Source organism: Linepithema humile, chromosome 2 (assembly GCF_040581485.1).
Source record: "Linepithema humile isolate Giens D197 chromosome 2, Lhum_UNIL_v1.0, whole genome shotgun sequence".
Taxonomy (NCBI): Eukaryota; Metazoa; Arthropoda; class Insecta; order Hymenoptera; family Formicidae; genus Linepithema; species Linepithema humile.
This window is the reverse complement of record NC_090129.1, coordinates 10,871,748-10,888,515: the sequence shown is the minus strand read 5'-3', so window position 1 is coordinate 10,888,515 and position 16,768 is coordinate 10,871,748. Positions and strand designations below refer to the sequence as shown.

The 16,768-nt window shown below is 39.3% G+C and overlaps 2 protein-coding genes and 1 pseudogene across 2 annotated transcripts; 2 read left to right on the top strand and 1 right to left on the bottom strand.

Annotated features, from left to right (window-relative positions):
• The first annotated feature begins 193 nt into the window (after positions 1 to 193).
• Positions 194 to 1,126, top strand: LOC136998278 (carboxypeptidase N subunit 2-like). Its single transcript, XM_067350841.1, has one exon. The coding sequence runs from the start codon at positions 194 to 196 to the stop codon at positions 1,124 to 1,126; it is 933 nt and encodes a 310-aa protein (XP_067206942.1).
• A 4,805-nt stretch (positions 1,127 to 5,931) lies between these two features.
• LOC105672962 (uncharacterized) lies at positions 5,932 to 6,549 on the bottom strand. The gene has a single exon (XM_012368298.2). The coding sequence runs from the start codon at positions 6,547 to 6,549 to the stop codon at positions 5,932 to 5,934; it is 618 nt and encodes a 205-aa protein (XP_012223721.2).
• A 6,874-nt stretch (positions 6,550 to 13,423) lies between these two features.
• Positions 13,424 to 14,700, top strand: LOC136998277 (protein toll-like; annotated as a pseudogene).
• The last annotated feature ends 2,068 nt before the right edge of the window (positions 14,701 to 16,768 follow it).

Below are 16,768 nucleotides of genomic sequence, written 5' to 3'. Positions count from 1 at the left end.
TATAAAATTCATGGAAAGTTTCACAAATAAACGTTTCTTCTTTTTTCTTTTAACTTTTAGATAATTAAATCAAATTTACATAAATATGTTTTTCACATAAATTACCTGTGTCAACTCAGCAGACTTGTCAAATTTTAATCTCAAAATATGGAATATTACGTTGCATAATACTTCTTGGGCTTCTGACTACCTGATGGTGTTCAAAGAGTGCAATTTACTTAAGAACATCAAATTGATTGACATTGCGCGAATGCTAAAAGCTACAGATATTAAGGAATTAATTTTTTCATCATACAAAAACTTAAACTCGACCTTGGAAAAACATCATCTAAACGGTTTCGAAAATTTAAAATCTCTAAAAATAGAGAACTACAACATACAGCATGTGGATAAAGATCTGTTAGCCAATTCGCAAAAATTACAGACCCTTTACATAACAAACACCAACTTAGAATTTTTGGCCGTTGAATTTTTTGATTTTACCCCCGAATTAAATTGGCTCTATTTGAGGAATAACAGTTTGAGACGGATAGAATCCACCACATTTGATAAGCTGACAAATGTAATACATCTGGATCTACGTAAGAATTATTTAACCGAGTTCCCAGCGGGTATTTTCGACAAACTTGTTGCTCTGAGACACCTCGATATGTCAATGAATGACTTATCCGGTTTACCAGAAAATATATTCGCAAAGCTGGAAAACCTTAACAATCTTTTTCTAGAATGGAACAATTTTACAAATTTGCCAAAAGATCTTCTACGAAACAATACAAAATTGGCAAGAGTTTACTTAAACGACAACCAGAGAAATTTGACTTTATTGGATGAATTTTTTAGCAATTTAACGAAAGTGAAACATTTGAAACTGATGAACAATGGACTAATCACTTTACCGAAAGATCTCTTTTGGGGATCATCATCGCTGGAAGAGATTGTATTGAGTAACAATTACCTCCAATCTTTGCCCGTAGAAATATTTCGAGATTTGTCATACTTAGAAATATTGGAATTGGACTCTAATTATCTAGAAGCTTTACCGGATAATATTTTCAACGATACCGTTTTATTAAATATATTGAATTTGTTAAATAATTGCATTACTACCATTTCTGAGTATATTTAAATTGCTTTTATTACATAATTGATAATAATTGCTTACATGCTTTATAACTTTATTGATACAAAAATCTTTTTTTTCAGTACACTATTTCGTAAATTAGTCTGGTTGGAACAACTAAATATGGAACGAAATCATCTAAAAACTATTCCCGATTATAGTTTTGTTTTTTTTACAAGCGTGAAAAATATTAACTTGTCTCACAATTATCTTACATTATCTAAATGGTCCAAGGCATTTACTACAGCGTTTTACAGTAAACTAAAAGAATTATATTTAGTTAACAATAGCATTTCCGAAATATTGGATGATTGGATAACTAATCACGATAAACTTCAGACATTGGATCTCAGATATAACAACATATCTACTATAAAAGTAAGTATTTAAAACAGCACCTCGGAAAGTGATATATACAGGGTGTTCTAAAGTTAAACGATTAAACTTCATCAGTTTGATCAATAAGTAGAAATTAGAAAAAATTATATAAATATAGATTCTATAAATGTTTTGGTATCACGTTATATTGAAAATCAAAAGTTTGTTGGCACTCTTCTATAATAAAAAACCTTCATTGATATTCCTTTGTAACTCGACAATTTCCATTGCAGAAGTCATATACAAAAATCATATCTGCGTACTCTTTGTTCCAGAACAATTGTGGCATTTTATTATGAAATTTTACCGTGTACTGATATGATGAACTAATTTTAAAACTGACATAGATTTGCTCAACCATCGAAACTGATTACCTTCGATAATTTCAAAAATAAGAAACATAGCAACAATAAACTTATTAGATAAACATTGCTGACCTACTTTCATTTCGTAATATATTAACAGCAAAACCGTTATTAATAGTAAATCAGTTATTTCTAATAATTCATACTTTTTTTTTTTTTTTTTGGTAAGGCGGGGGAAATCCTTTATGGATACCCTCGGGCCTCGGGGGAGAACCCGAGGGTTATGTGGGAGTCCCCCAGGGAAGGTGTCCCTAGGTATACCCACTAAAACCCCCGCCGGTAGCCATCCTAACCCGTTTTGAGAGGGGGTGAGGCATCGCCAGCGGCATTCATCTCACCCCCTCTCGGGTTTGACCGCTGTTCGGTTCCTTCCTGGAGGGGGGGAAAGAGATATGTTTCTCCCACCTCTCTATTTCGTCTTTTATTGCGGAGAAGACTGGGCTACCACAATCTTCCCCCGCTCTCCCTGGTTTATGTGTGGGGGGGTCGGGACCATCATGAGCCCCCGCTCACGATTGGTTCCCACTGGGGGGAGAGGGAAAAGTTTCCCCGCTTTCCCACCCAGCCTCTATGAGTAGGGGGGGGGGGATGTTCCTTTCGGGATGTAAGTCCCCCCCGGGGTCTCTCGGATTGTGATGTTGGTGGTGGTGGCAAATTTCTTTACCACCTTCCGAGAGACCTTTACTCCTTTCAGTCCCTACGTGGGGCTGGTAAACGGCGACGGGGGATTAATCTCCTCCGCCGCATTGCGGTCGTGGGAGCACCCACGCCGCCGTTGCCTCCCGCTCTTCTATGCGAAGGGGGAGGGGGGTGGTGGAGTGCTGTCCACCTTTTCCGCCTCCCCCCTTCTGATTCTTTCCGCCTCCTCTTTCTGCAGCATCACAACCCCGCAGAATTTGGAGGCGGCCTTCCACTTATCCTCTCCCTCCAGCATTGCTCGAACCAATGCTGGGAGGGAGAGGTCCTCTCCCACCACTGCGGTCAGGGCTCGGCGCTCCTCCGTCCAAGCCTCACACTTGGAGAGTGTGTGCTGCGCCGAGTCCCGACCGGCCGCACAGTGGTGGCATCCCGTCGTATGCTCCTTACCAATCCTGCACAGGTAGTCACCGAAGCAACCGTGCCCGGTGAGTACCTGTGTCAGGTGGAACTCGAGTCCTCGTCCTCGCCTGTCTACCGATTCCGGCAGACAGGGCTGGATGGCGTGGGTGGTCCATCTACCCGTCGCAGAATCCGCCATGGCCTCCTGCCATTGGGATATAGCTTTGCGACGGGCATTCCTCTTGATTTTATCCACGGCCCCTGGTCTTCGACGGGCATTCTCGGTGCGGTCAGGGTCCCTCGTACGCCGATAGACTTCGGCGTACGAGTTCGCCAAGAACTCGACCGGGAGGAGGCCCGCCAGGGCCGTGGTCGCCACGAACGACGTCGTGCAGTAGGACCGAATAATCCTTGAGGCCAGCCGGTGCTGTTGGCGATGAACCATCGCTTGGATACGCCGACTGGCCAGGACTTTATCGGCCCATACCGGTGCCCCGTAGAGGGACACCGATTGCACAACATTGGCGTACAGACGCCGAACTCTAACGTTCGGCCCACCCACGTTGGGCAGGAGATGGCCTAACGCGGCCGCCATCCTGTCCGCCTTGGGGATAATTTGCACAAAGTGCTGTTCAAAACCCCAAAGCCCATCCAGGATGAGGCCCAGATACCTCATCCGGGTCCCCACCAGGACTCGGACCTTCCCCACCCACATTTGGATGGGGGGAGGACGCCCCATGGCCCTGTCGTAAAAATACAGGGCCTCCGTCTTGAGTGGGGCTACCTCCAATCCCATGGTTCGAATGAAGCATACGACCGCTCAGGGTTGCGGCATTAGCCGCGTCCCGAGCCTTTACCCAATTCCTCCCCCGGGCCACCACCAGCGTGTCGTCTGCATAACACAGCAGACGACAGCCCAGGGGAAGCGCCGTGCGGAGCACTCTATCGTACGCGAGGTTCCACAGAAGGGGGCCTAAAACTGACCCCTGTGGAACCCCGCAGTGCATAGGCCTTCTGCTTATCCGCTCCAGTTGGTCTTGGTACTGGAGCGTCCTGCCGCGGAAGTAGTCCCAGACTACATCCCTTAGATATTGGGGGAGGCCATGATGTTCCATGGCCACCCCCACCCAGTCCCAGGGGAGGGAGTTAAACGCGTTGACAATGTCTAACGACACTGCCAGTGCCACCTCTCCCTCCCCTACAATTTGGTCCGAGAGGGCCCTCAGGTGCAGAATTGCATCTGTGGTAGAGCGACCCTCTCGGAATCCAAACTGCTCCTTGCTAAGGTCGGGACCATTCCGCGACAGGTGCTGGACGATTCGGCCAGCAATTATTCTTTCGAACAGTTTGCTGACCTCATCCAGCAGGCAAATCGGCCTATAAGCAGAAGGCTGCTCCGCCGGCTTCCCCTTTTTGTGGATCAGGTCCAAATTGGCCATTTTCCACGCCGAGGGGAAGGTGCCCGTCCTGAGGCAGGTGTTATACAGCCTCCTCAGGCGGGCCCCTACTCCGCCAAATACCAAGGCCCAGATTTGGCCAGGGATCCCATCAGGACCGGGGGCCTTGCCAGCCGCCCCCAGTCTCTTTGCTACCTCGGAGAGCTCCCTTCCTGAAATATCCAGGTCCTCGGACCAGGGGGGAGGGTCCCTCTTCGGGGGGATGTTAACATTCCTTTCGGGGAAGAGGGTCTCCACCACCTGGCCGAGGAACTCCGGTTCGAGCGTCTCCGAGATGGGGGGCGCCGCCGGTCTTAGCCTGTTCAAGACTATCCGATACGGACGCCCCCATGGGTCCCTGTCGAGCTCCGCAATCAGCTCGTCCCAGGCCTTGGCCTTGGCCCTGCTAATGGCAGACCGCAGTGCGTACCTTGCGACAAGGTACATACTGTGCTCCACTGCAGTCTTCTCAACATCTCCACCCGCCCTTCGTCGGGCCCTGAGGAGATCGCGGCGAGCTGCGTTGGCCGCTCTGCGGAGTTCCGCGATCCCCTCACACCACCAATATGCCGCCCGACGAGGGGCGGGTCTCGATCGGGGCATGGCCACGTCACAGACACGTGTCACCATGCCCACGATCGCGACGGCCTCTTCTTCGGCTTCAACGTGGGCGGGAGGATCCGCCCACGTCTCCACCAAGACCGCCGCCTCCAACCAATCCTGGTCCAATTTGGCCAGGACTCATCTGCGTGGTCTACTTCCCCTCCGCAGGCGACGGAGCAGCACGTCCCTGGGGGTGGCTGTCAGGACCACCTCTATAACTAGGTGGTCCGACAAGGACTCCGTGTCCGTCACCCTCCAGGACGTCACCAATCGCGCAGCCCGCGGGGAGGCCCACGTCAAATCGACTATGGACTCCCCACGGGGGTGCACACACGTGCTCGTGGACCCCCTGTTTAACTGCAGGAGACCCAGCTCCGCCGCCCAGTCCATCACGCACTCACCCTTTCTGTCAGTGCGCCGGGAACCCCACGCCATATTCCAGGCGTTGAAGTCCCCGGCCACCAACACAGGATGGGGGAGGCATCGGCGAATGCCCCCCCCCCCTTATCTCCCGTAGGAGGTGCAAGAAGTCGGGGTGGAACATGCTGGGAGGGGCGTAGACCCCCACCACCCGTAGGGCACCCCACCGCGCGATGACAAATCCCCTCCCCTTCTCCAGTATGGATACGGGGGGTGGAGCGCGGGGAGTGCCCTCTTATGATAACAGCGGAGCCATCAGCGGCCGCGACCCAATTAGGATTTGAGTCGGGCACGCTGTATGGCTCCGCTACCACGCCCAGCCCGGCGTCACGCCCGCACAGGTCCGCAAGAAAGAGATCCTGGGCCTGCCGGGCGTGATTCAAATTGGCCTGCAAGAGTCTTGTGGACATTGTTGGGTCCGCGAAACCCGTCACTCCTGCAGGCCGATCTCCATTGTGTCCTCCTTAGCGGGACACTGCAAGGGTGTGGGCTCGTACTCCATCTCCTGGGGGGGACAAGGCCCCTCCAGGGCAGGCAAAATCGCCGCTGCCTGCTCCTTCTTTTTCCCTTTTTAGGGTGGGGGTGCCTGAGCATTCCCCCCCTTCGTCCTTTTGCCCCCGTTCTTTGGGGCCTTGCACGCCAGGCCCCCCATTCGGTGGGAGGCCGGGCGACCGGCTGCGTGGCACAAAGTGCAGTGCGCCGGTGCTGTGCACGTCCTTGCCTCGTGCCCCTCGGTGCCACAGCGGTAGCAGCACTTGCTGCGGTCCGTGTTGCCCGAGGGGCATTTGGCCTGTACGTGCCCCTTCTCCAGGCATTTAAAGCACTGGAGGGGGCGCGCGTCGAGTAGTTCCACGTTGAAGTGGAACCACCTATCCCGTAGACGGCCGATTTTAGCGACCTTGGTGGCCGCCTCCAGAGAGCATCGGACCCATGCGGACCTTTTTCCCCTCCCCATCGTTCTGATGTCCCCCACCTTGATATCGGTGAGGGAGCATCCTCCATGTTCCGCCACAGCCCGGGCAATATCCTCGGGTGTGGCGAATGGGCCCGCTCCGCTGGCCCGGATTTCCCCCATTTTCTGGGGGCGGGCGATCCTAATCTCTGGCCTGTCTGCGAACAGTTCAGCCATTTTATTGGCCAGCCTGTCCGCTTGCTCCTTTCTTTCGGGGCCCGAGAGCTCTATGAGCATGGCACCCACAGACTTCTATAATATAGGCTAAACTGCTAACTCGTCTCTTTAACTGTTGCCAGTAAATATTTACATTTCTCGCGTATGCGCAGTATAAGCTTCAGGCATGCGCAGTCTGATGTTTTATATACTTGAGAAAGAGATATATATCGAGTGTGTAAAATTATCAATTATACATTACATATTAATTTAACATGCTTCATTAATAATAATATATATAAAATGACTAATAATATTGTATATAAAAAGTTTTTTTTTCTGTATTTTTTTATTATCCTTGTTATATCACAAAGGAGAAATATATATATTTTTTCCATAAAAAATTGAAAAAAAAATTTATCATTTTAATGTGTAATGTATTAATGTGTAAAATTAAAATTAGATATTTAAAAATAAATATATGTAATAGGTGATTAATACATAAATAAATAATACATATTAATATCATTTACATTTTTTTTTAGATTTTATTTATTTTGTATTCATTTTTTTCGCATCGTATGGTACATCAAAAGCTATTTGATTTTTCGAGACATGTACAATACGTACAACAAAATAGATACAATTATATACAAAAATAGATATATTTTTTTCAATAATGTTACAAGAAAATAGAAAAAACATATATAAAAAAAAATAAAATTATTTTTGTTTTCTAATAAGTAACTTATTACATAAATATATATAAATATTATATATAAGAGTATTATTATATATTTATATAATATTTATATATAATAAAGCTTATTCATTATAAAAAAGTATTTGTTTTGTTAAACGATGACGTTTTCTTTGTGGTTGTAGAACTTCTTGTACATAAAATTTTGTATAAGAATACAATCTTATTTTAATGTATCTATGGGATACGGCATTAATTAATTTTATTTTATGCGGTGTCTCTAAAAATTCGACATTATCACAAGATAAATTAGGAAAAATGGTATTATCAAAGACTAACTTACGTCTAATCGCATGTAATATTTTTAAATCTAAATTATTTTGTGACCATTTTGTTAATCCACAAGTTTGAATTTGTATTTCTTTCTCTGTAGCGGTCACTATTTTTTGGACACTTTGTGATGCATAAAGTAATCCACCTCTTGTCACATGATCAACAAATTTTGAAAAAGGACCATAACTATTATAACAATGATCATTTTGTTCTCGCAATAAACTATTGTAACAAGTTAAACAATCAATAATTTTTAGCTTTCTTACAATATATCCGGCAATATAATATAGTATATTTTCATTTATTATTTGTAAATTTGTTGGCAACAATAATGCTGTAGATAAATTTTCTTCGGATTCATTTTCATCGATATTTACACATGATAAGATTTTTTCCTTACTTTTTTCTTTCCACACTATATCAAAAACAGCACCAACAGGATCATTATCCATTTCCATACAATTCATAGACTTACTACATTTTATACTATTACGCATTAGAATCTGCCTCATAGCATATTTAAATTGTAGAACATTTGGATTATTGTTATACCCATGCCGACTTCTAATTTTAGCGAATAGTATTTCTAAATGATCCTGAGAAAACCGATATGTTAATAAATATTTGTACCATTCTTTTTCATTAAATATTTGTTCTGCAATTTCTATAATGGATTTTACTGCTAATGCTAAACCACAAATAAATGTTTTTCTTCCTGTATGTTTCAAAAATCTGCCATCCATAATTTTTAACTCATATAAATAATTTATTTTTTCAACAATTATTGGTTTTATATATTGCAATCTATTTTTTGTAAGAGGTTGTTTGAAACCCTTTCCAAACGGATTTCTACTATTTAAAAAGTCAAATAACCAATCAATTGTTTCAATAAACTTAATAGTACTTTCACAGTCTTGAAATTCTTCCACATTTGCATCTTTCAAGTACTTCATTGCACTTGCTACTGAAGCACTTAAAGTATGAGCAGCAAATTTTACTTTCATCTTATTTTGTCGCCAATTAATACATTGTGAACTTAATTTATTTTTTAATTTTAATGTTAACTGTTGTTGAATCTTATGTAATTGTACAATGTGTTCCCACTTAATATTTCCCTCCTTGGTACATAAAACTTTATAATCTGCTAATGTATTTCTGCCTAATTTCAACATGTGACATGCATCTAATAATACTCTTATGTTATAATTTAGTACCGGATGTGGAAAAGAATTTTGAATATCTTGAAACCTATCGACAAAAATATTACATCCAAATTCTTTTAGTGTAGAACAATTGACAGTTTCTCCATCACATATAATTGCAAGTACATTTAATTGCACTTCTGCAGTTAAGATTAAGGCTGTTGTTATTAATTCTTTTAATATAATGGCAGTCATTGAATGTTTAAAAAAATAGGCGATAGGCCACTTCCACTTTCCATTTAAACTTACTAGTAAAAAAACTAAAGCTTCTTTAGTTGTTGTTTCGTTACATTCTAGACTAATATTACTCCCATAATCGCAAAACCCAACAAATCTATGATTTTGTTGATCCCATAAAACTTGTTGACGAATAGCCATACCATCAAAAATTAAATTACAGTCTTTATCTTCTGCAGGAAGATTCTTTAATCCTTCGAGAACTTGTTTCTGAAAACCAGGTGAGGCGTCCACAGTTGAGTTCCAATTTCTGATCGCTGTTGGATGCGGTAATGTAAATACTGTCCTATAAGAAACAAAACAAAAACATGTGTGTGTATGTGTATTACATATTATATGTTATGCTAATACAGGAGGTTTGCCAATAAAAAATTTCCACGCTCTATATTTTAATAATCCTTCAAAAATCATTCCGTAACATCGCGAAACGCGTCAATTATTTCAAGAAGCTACTCTTTCAAAAAGATTGGAGTTTTTTCAAATAATGCAATATGTTTCGCGATTTTCCCAAATTTTATTCCATTTCCGAAATATAGAGGGTGAAAACTTGTATAAAAAATTCAGTAAGAAAGATATTCCGAGATGAAATTAACAAAATGCAAAATAATGTATAGGAAAATGTCATATAAACAATATAGAAACATGCAATAAAATGCAAATCATTAAATCATCATAAAAATTCCATTATTCCATTATTCGAAAATGTATGCAAAAAAATAAAAGATAAATTAAAGAGAAAAAAAGGTGCAAAGAATCCACACACTGATTGTTCATGCACATATTACAAATCGAAATAAACCAACCATTTCAGCTCTTTAATTTAGCCACAATCTTAGATATGGGTTTTAGCTAGAAATATATCATTATATTATATATTATAAAAATAATTAAATGTTAAAATAGAAAAGGAAAAGAAACCTGCTAACCTACAAAACTCATAAGCCTTGGGAGAATGATAGTGTAAAGTGACAGCAAATTTTTTTACCTCTTTGCTGTATCGCTTTCCATGAGGTGATTTTTTTTTGTTTTTGTGTTCATTTATAAATAAATCCTTAGAATTTTCGAACTCATTCAATAGAGTATCATATGATGTACTACTTAATAAATTCATATTTAATAATTTGCTTAGCAATTCTTTGATTTTGCTCTCTTTTCTTTTAACTTGAACTCGTAATAATTTTAATTGTTTATTTTTAATGACTAATTTCTCTTGGGATTCCTTTTGCTGTTGTTCAAAAAGATTTTTTAATTCATTCCCTCGAATTTCAAATTTTTCTTTATATTTATTTTCCCAATATCGTACTTTATCTCTCAATCGATTATTTTCCTTTTCTAATTCCTCAATTTTTAATTGTGTTTCTCGTAGTGGATCTGAAGCTATTCTCTTTCTTGATTTTGACTGATTAGTGTTTGTCAAAATGTCTATGAAATAAAATAGTTATTAAATACAAAAATAATAAGAAAAAAAATTATTTATAGTATAAATTTTATACATACCAGTGTGTATACACCAGTCTGTCATACTATTTAATTTTCTTTGACTATCATTTTCTTGTCTATCCAAATGTTGTTCGTAACTAATAACAGCCTCTTCTGTGTTTGCTATAAATAAATAATATTTCAATAAATGTACACAATCAAAAGTCGGATCAAAACAGATAAATGATATGTACATACCAACATCTATAGCTGTCCTCAATTGTGTTTGTGTGTTTTTTTGAATGTTACATACTTTGTAAGAGATATCTACCTTTTTTTCTGTAAAAATATATATTTAAATAAAAATAAAACAAACTGAAGATAAAATAAGAAAATATATAACAGGAATTATAAAAGTAGATATTCATAGATGTTCAACAAATATATTGCACCATTAATTCAAAAAATAAAATTTCGGATATATGTGGTTAGCAAACTTATTACAAAATTTAAATAGAAATATTTTGTATTATAAAATTATCACAAAATTTAAAATAGAAATCTATTTTATTTATTATATATATTCTAGTATCTCTGCCTCTCCCTTTCTCTCTCTCTCTTTCTCCCTCTTTCCTATACTTACGCATATTTGTTGTACAATGTATATATAGCGTTGGTATAACATCTGCTTTCAGTCGTTTTCTTATTTTAGATGTCGTATAATCTTCCTCTCTAAAATGTAAATTGCATATGACACTTGTTTCAGTGGGTATCCAATTACTCCTTCCGGTTGCTTCAATCTATTTTGCTATGATGACTTTTTCTTGTGGAAATCTAAATTTTTTATATTAATGTAAATTATCATGTACTTTTAATGTAATATTATATATATCATGTGTATATATTTTTATAATTATCATATGTATATATTTTTGTAATATATTAATTAAACAAAATTATATTATTACTATATTATATATATATATATATATTTATTTTTCATTGCTTACTTGAAAAAATGTGTCTCGCCCTTCTTTCCGTCCGTTGCATTTGAGCAATTCAGTACAACGCACTTCGGCATTTTTTACAAAATATAAAAAATTGCAAAATTATTTTATATATGCAATAACAAGATCAATAGCACATATCAGTAGCACGATTATGTATCCGAGGTTTCGAGGTTAGAATGAATTTTTCCATACCGTGCATGCGTTAGCCACGTTAGACCGAATGTTATACTGCGCATGTCTTCTGCGCAGGCAACAGTTTTACATAGGTAAATAATAGGAGTTAGCGGTCTAGCCTATATTATAGAAGTCTGTGATGGCACCCGTCTGAGCCGTGTCGGACTTTAGCGGCCCCGTAATCCCCAGTTTATTGAGGGGGATCTTCTCCTGCACCTGCCTCATGGTGGCAGCGTACTCACCCCCCGGACAGGTGAGCATAATTGCTGCTGTGCTGATTGCTCTTCTTTCTCTCCTTCTTCCCAACCCCTTGAAAAGGGGGAGGGGGGGGGAGAGATTTGGGAGCCGGTTTGCTCCCTTTTACCTTGGAAGGGTTCTTCTTCTTCCCCTTCTTTGACCCAAGCATCTTGGTCCACAGCTGCTCCTCCTGTCGAGGTGCGACGGTGGTGATGGAGGCAGCAGTGTTGGACGCATCCCCTCCAGGGGGAGTTGGGGGACTCGGCTTTTGGCTCGTGTCCCTTTTCTTCCCTTTAGGAGGAGGGGAAGGGCCGGCAGTAGGCCGTCGCGAGGCGGCGGACCGCGCCGGCACCCTCTTCTTCCCCTTCTTTCCCTCTCCTCTCTTTGAGTCCCCAGTGGGAGAAACCACCCCCTTAGCGGAAGGTGGGCCCGTACCACTAGGGGATTCAGAAGGGAGGGGGTTAGGCGAGGAAGGAAGCCTCCCACCGAACATCTCCTCGAGTTTTTTGAGGAGGAAGTCCGTGATCCTTTCTTCGATGCTCTTAGCCATGTTTTCGAAAAAGATCGCATCCCCAAGAATCCGGTCATTGCTGGTGATTACCGGCTTTGCTGGTCGGTCTTCCAGCACCTTCCTTTTCCTCTGTATCGGGGGCCTAATGGCGGGGAATCTCACCATTTCCTCTTCGGAGGGGCGGGCGATTGCAGGAGAGGGTATCAGGGAGGGAAAAATCCCTTCCAATCCCTCTCCGCTCTCACCTTCCTCCATTTTCTCCTCTTCCCCCTTAGCTTCGGCCCTAGTTACGATAGGGGAGGGGGGGGGGAGAGGTTATATTCCTTTCCCTAATTTCCCTGCGGAGTTTGTGGAGTTCCTCCTCAAGGCGGCGATTCACCTCCTTCAGCTCCTCTACCTGCATGCTGACGGGGGAGGGAGTTCTCCCTGCCAGAGGGTCATAAGGGCCCCTCTGGGTGCGAGATGCCAGGCTCATGATCGTAGAACATACTGACAAAGTTTAATTTAACTTTGTAACACCTTGTATATTAGATATATAAAATTGATTTTGTAAATGATGAATGTATGACAATACCGTTTTTTTTTAATTTTAGACAAGTGATTTACTGTTTTCATCGCACAACATTCTAGTGAATTTGACTTATAATAAAATACAACATATCCTTTTACACGATGCCGAAAATGTCACAAAAAAACTCGAACAAAATATACAAAAACTGATCGTAGTATTAGAGTATTATTAGAAAATAATCCGTTAAGTTGTGACTGTGACGTGTACGATTTTTTACGTTATTACAAAGGCGATATGCGTAACGTTCAAAATTATTTTCAGATAGAATTAAACAATTTAATTTGTCATAGTCCGAAAGAATTGGGAAAAGTCCGGTTATATTCTAAAAATCTAACCTGTAGAATAGAAAACACAAATTTCATTACTGTATGTCCCGAAAAGTGCGACTGCTTTTTGAAGCCTCATGATAAAGCTTTCATATTTGACTGTGCTCATAAAAATTTAACTAATATGCCAAACAATATAAGAGAACCTAACATTCATTTTATTCAAAATTTAACAAGATCAGTTAAAACAATTTCGCAATTTTATTTGAATTTCTCCTATAATCGGTTAACACAAATGCCAGACTTGGAAAAATTAGAACTCAGATTAGCGAATAAACTTTTTTTATCTCACAACAACATATCCACTATTTCCAAAAATAAATTATCGGAGACCACAAAGGTGCGTAATTTAATTGTATTTTATACAAGAATAATTTATACAAAAAGAAATTAAAGAAACTGTTAGAAACGTATACTACGAAAACAAATTCGAAATGTCTAATTAACAAAATTTAACAAATTAATTTTGAATTTTTTTCACAAATAACTATATATAGTAATCTATAAAATATATGTATATATGGTAGAAATATAAAATTATAAAAATTATTTATCCTTAAAAGTATTATAGAAGAATGTTAAACTTTACTATTAAAATTTGAATCATACTGAACATACACACATTTCAGGATTTGGAGCTACACAATAACAATTTATCAAGAATACATACTGATGTGCTGAGATTTTGGAACAACTCTGCCAATTTAATTCATTTGACGTTACATGAAAATCCTTGGGAATGCGACTGTGATGCCAGAGATTTCCATAAGTTTATTCATTCGGAATCCGGAATAATCAAAATGCCCGAAGTCTATAAAGTAATATGTCATAGAAAGAATATATCCATATCAGAAATGACCTGGGACGATTTTTGTCCCTCTCACGTAACAATGATTATCAGCATCAGTGCAGCAATTGCTTTTATTGGATTAATTGGTAGTATTTTTGGTCTATATTACAAATACCAAAAACATATTAAAATATGGCTTTTTGCGCATCAGTGGTGTTTATGGTTTGTTACGGAAGAGGAAAGGACAAATTGTACGATGCGTTTGTGAGTTTCTCGCACAAGGATATCGATTTTATAGCAGACGAGCTGATACCGAATCTCGAGAGTGGCCCAACACCATTCAAATTGTGTGTTCATTATCGAGATAGTTAGCGGACGAATGGATATCGGATAATATTGCTAGATGCGTGGATAATCCTAGACGAATGATAGTGGTGCTGTCGCCAAATTTCTTGAAGAGCATCTGGGGAAGAATGGAATTTCGGGCTGCACATCGTCAAGCGTTAAGCGAAGGTCGGGCGCGAGTGATACTGATCTTGTATGGTGACATCGGACCCAGAGATGATCTGGATCCTGAACTAAAAGCGTACATATCTATGAACACGCACGTTCAATGAGGAGATCCTTGGTTTTGAGATAAATTAAGATACGCGCTGCCTCATCAATCCAAACGACCGAAAAGCAACCATGCCCGAAGAGAGGTTCTCGAATTTGAACTGTAGAGTCATGAACTGTAAACAAACAAAGATAACAAAAAACTCATTGATTGAATTTCCTAAGGCACTTACGATCACTCTATCGTGAACTGATTTTCATCAACGGATATAGCTATAATTATGAGTAATAAAATTGATACAACTGCAAGTAAAAATTTTTTTTTTACAACACAAAGAAGGAGAAAATTTGACACCGAGTGAAAATGATAAATATGATTTATTACAATATTAAAAATAAACTATTGAAAATAAAGTATATCCCATAATTTATACAACCTAATAATACAACCTAAAACAAAAATAATACAATTTTGCTATGTATGCAGAAGATTATCACTGTACGTTGGGAATTGTGTGATCCGAAGCATGGAGCGAAACTCTAGCTTCTCGATAGAATCAATCTATCATAAGAAATAACATATATTTAATATATGGAGTAGTTTTAAAGAAATATGTAACATATTTACATAAATATTAAAGCTAAAAGGAGATGTACGCACGTACTCTATAATATTGGACCCGACCTGAACTTTTTCCAAAACAAAGTGAATCTATTTATTAGTAAAAGCACGCTCTTTTTTCTGATTTAGAAAAATATATCAAAGCGGCTAGCACTGCAATTACGTTAGCACTACACCAGCTACCCCTAACAGCACATGTAGATACTGAGAACAATCTGAGAATATCGCAAAAGTATAATTGTAATATTCTCAGAACATTCTCAAATATACTGCGATGTACGTAGTACGTTCTAGGAATCATCGTATGTTCGCGGTACCATCTTCCATAGAATTTCGCAGGAAGGTCTATAGTTTAAAGACAGTATCAAGATAGGATAAAAATGGGAATGGTGCAGTAGGTCACATATACATGCACACATTTACACAGCCAAGTGCTGAAACGCGCGCGCGTTCATATATTGTATAGGATAATTTAGATTAGGTTAATTAATCAGTCAATTTCTTATTAATTGATATTTTTATTTCAAAATTACGACTGTAAGCGTAAAAATATTTACATAAAACTTACAATATAAAATAAAGTTCTAGAAGCCTAAGCTAGAAAACTTCAAAGGAACGATACTGCGAACTGAAAACAGTTTTATGTTAAATCATCTTTTTAAGACATTGTTTAAAAAATAATTAAGAAAATGTATTGTATATTTAACCAAGAACCAAAGAGGTGAAAGGCAATTGTAATGCAAGTTTACGAACATAACCTTAAAATATTTGAAGCAAAATAATTTAACAAGTACATAAAAAATAATAAAAATATTACAAAAATCATATACAAACACTATCTAGCTCTTACACTTTATTCACTATTTTGTGAAATAAAACTTAAAGGAAAAAAGGATTATCTTCGATATCAGTAAAACCTCGGATACGTGGTGTTGCGTGGTGTCACTTGATGCCGGGCAAGCAGGGAAAGGAATTACATATGTAAATGGCGCAGGTTAGTGCTGGTCTCGTCAAACCTGAGATTATACGCGCGCGATAGAAGTGCGTACATATCACTTCCGTACGTTTGAGTCAAACCTGAGATTATATGTGTGCGAAAGAAAACCGAATAATACTGCAAAAGATATTATAGGATTGATCTCAGTATTTAACGGATAATCACAGTAGAATGAGTATGAAAATGGGATGATACGCAGAATATCGTGTGCTGTTAGGGACTGTTCCAGCTGTAAGTGCGATTCATCGTGAAATTGTTATTGTAAAATGTAGGAAGTAGAAAGAATCTAATTATTAAAAAAAAACAAAAATTTTGATCGTGAAATTTATTTATTTAAATATTTTCACAAATAAAATAAAAAAATTTAATTGACTTTGTTCTTATATATTGCTTTATTTAACGTCTAAGTATTTTAGTCAAATTTGTCTTGCCACTTGTCTTACTTCGTCTTACTAAATTGAATGTTGCTATAATCTTAATGTAATACAATGTCTCATTTTTTAAGTTTTAAAATGAGAAATGGAATAATCTAAAAATCTATTTACTGTGTCTAGAAGAAAGTTTTTTCAATATTCTGGTAAATAAAGTTGCTTCTCGACCTACGGCTTGAGAATTG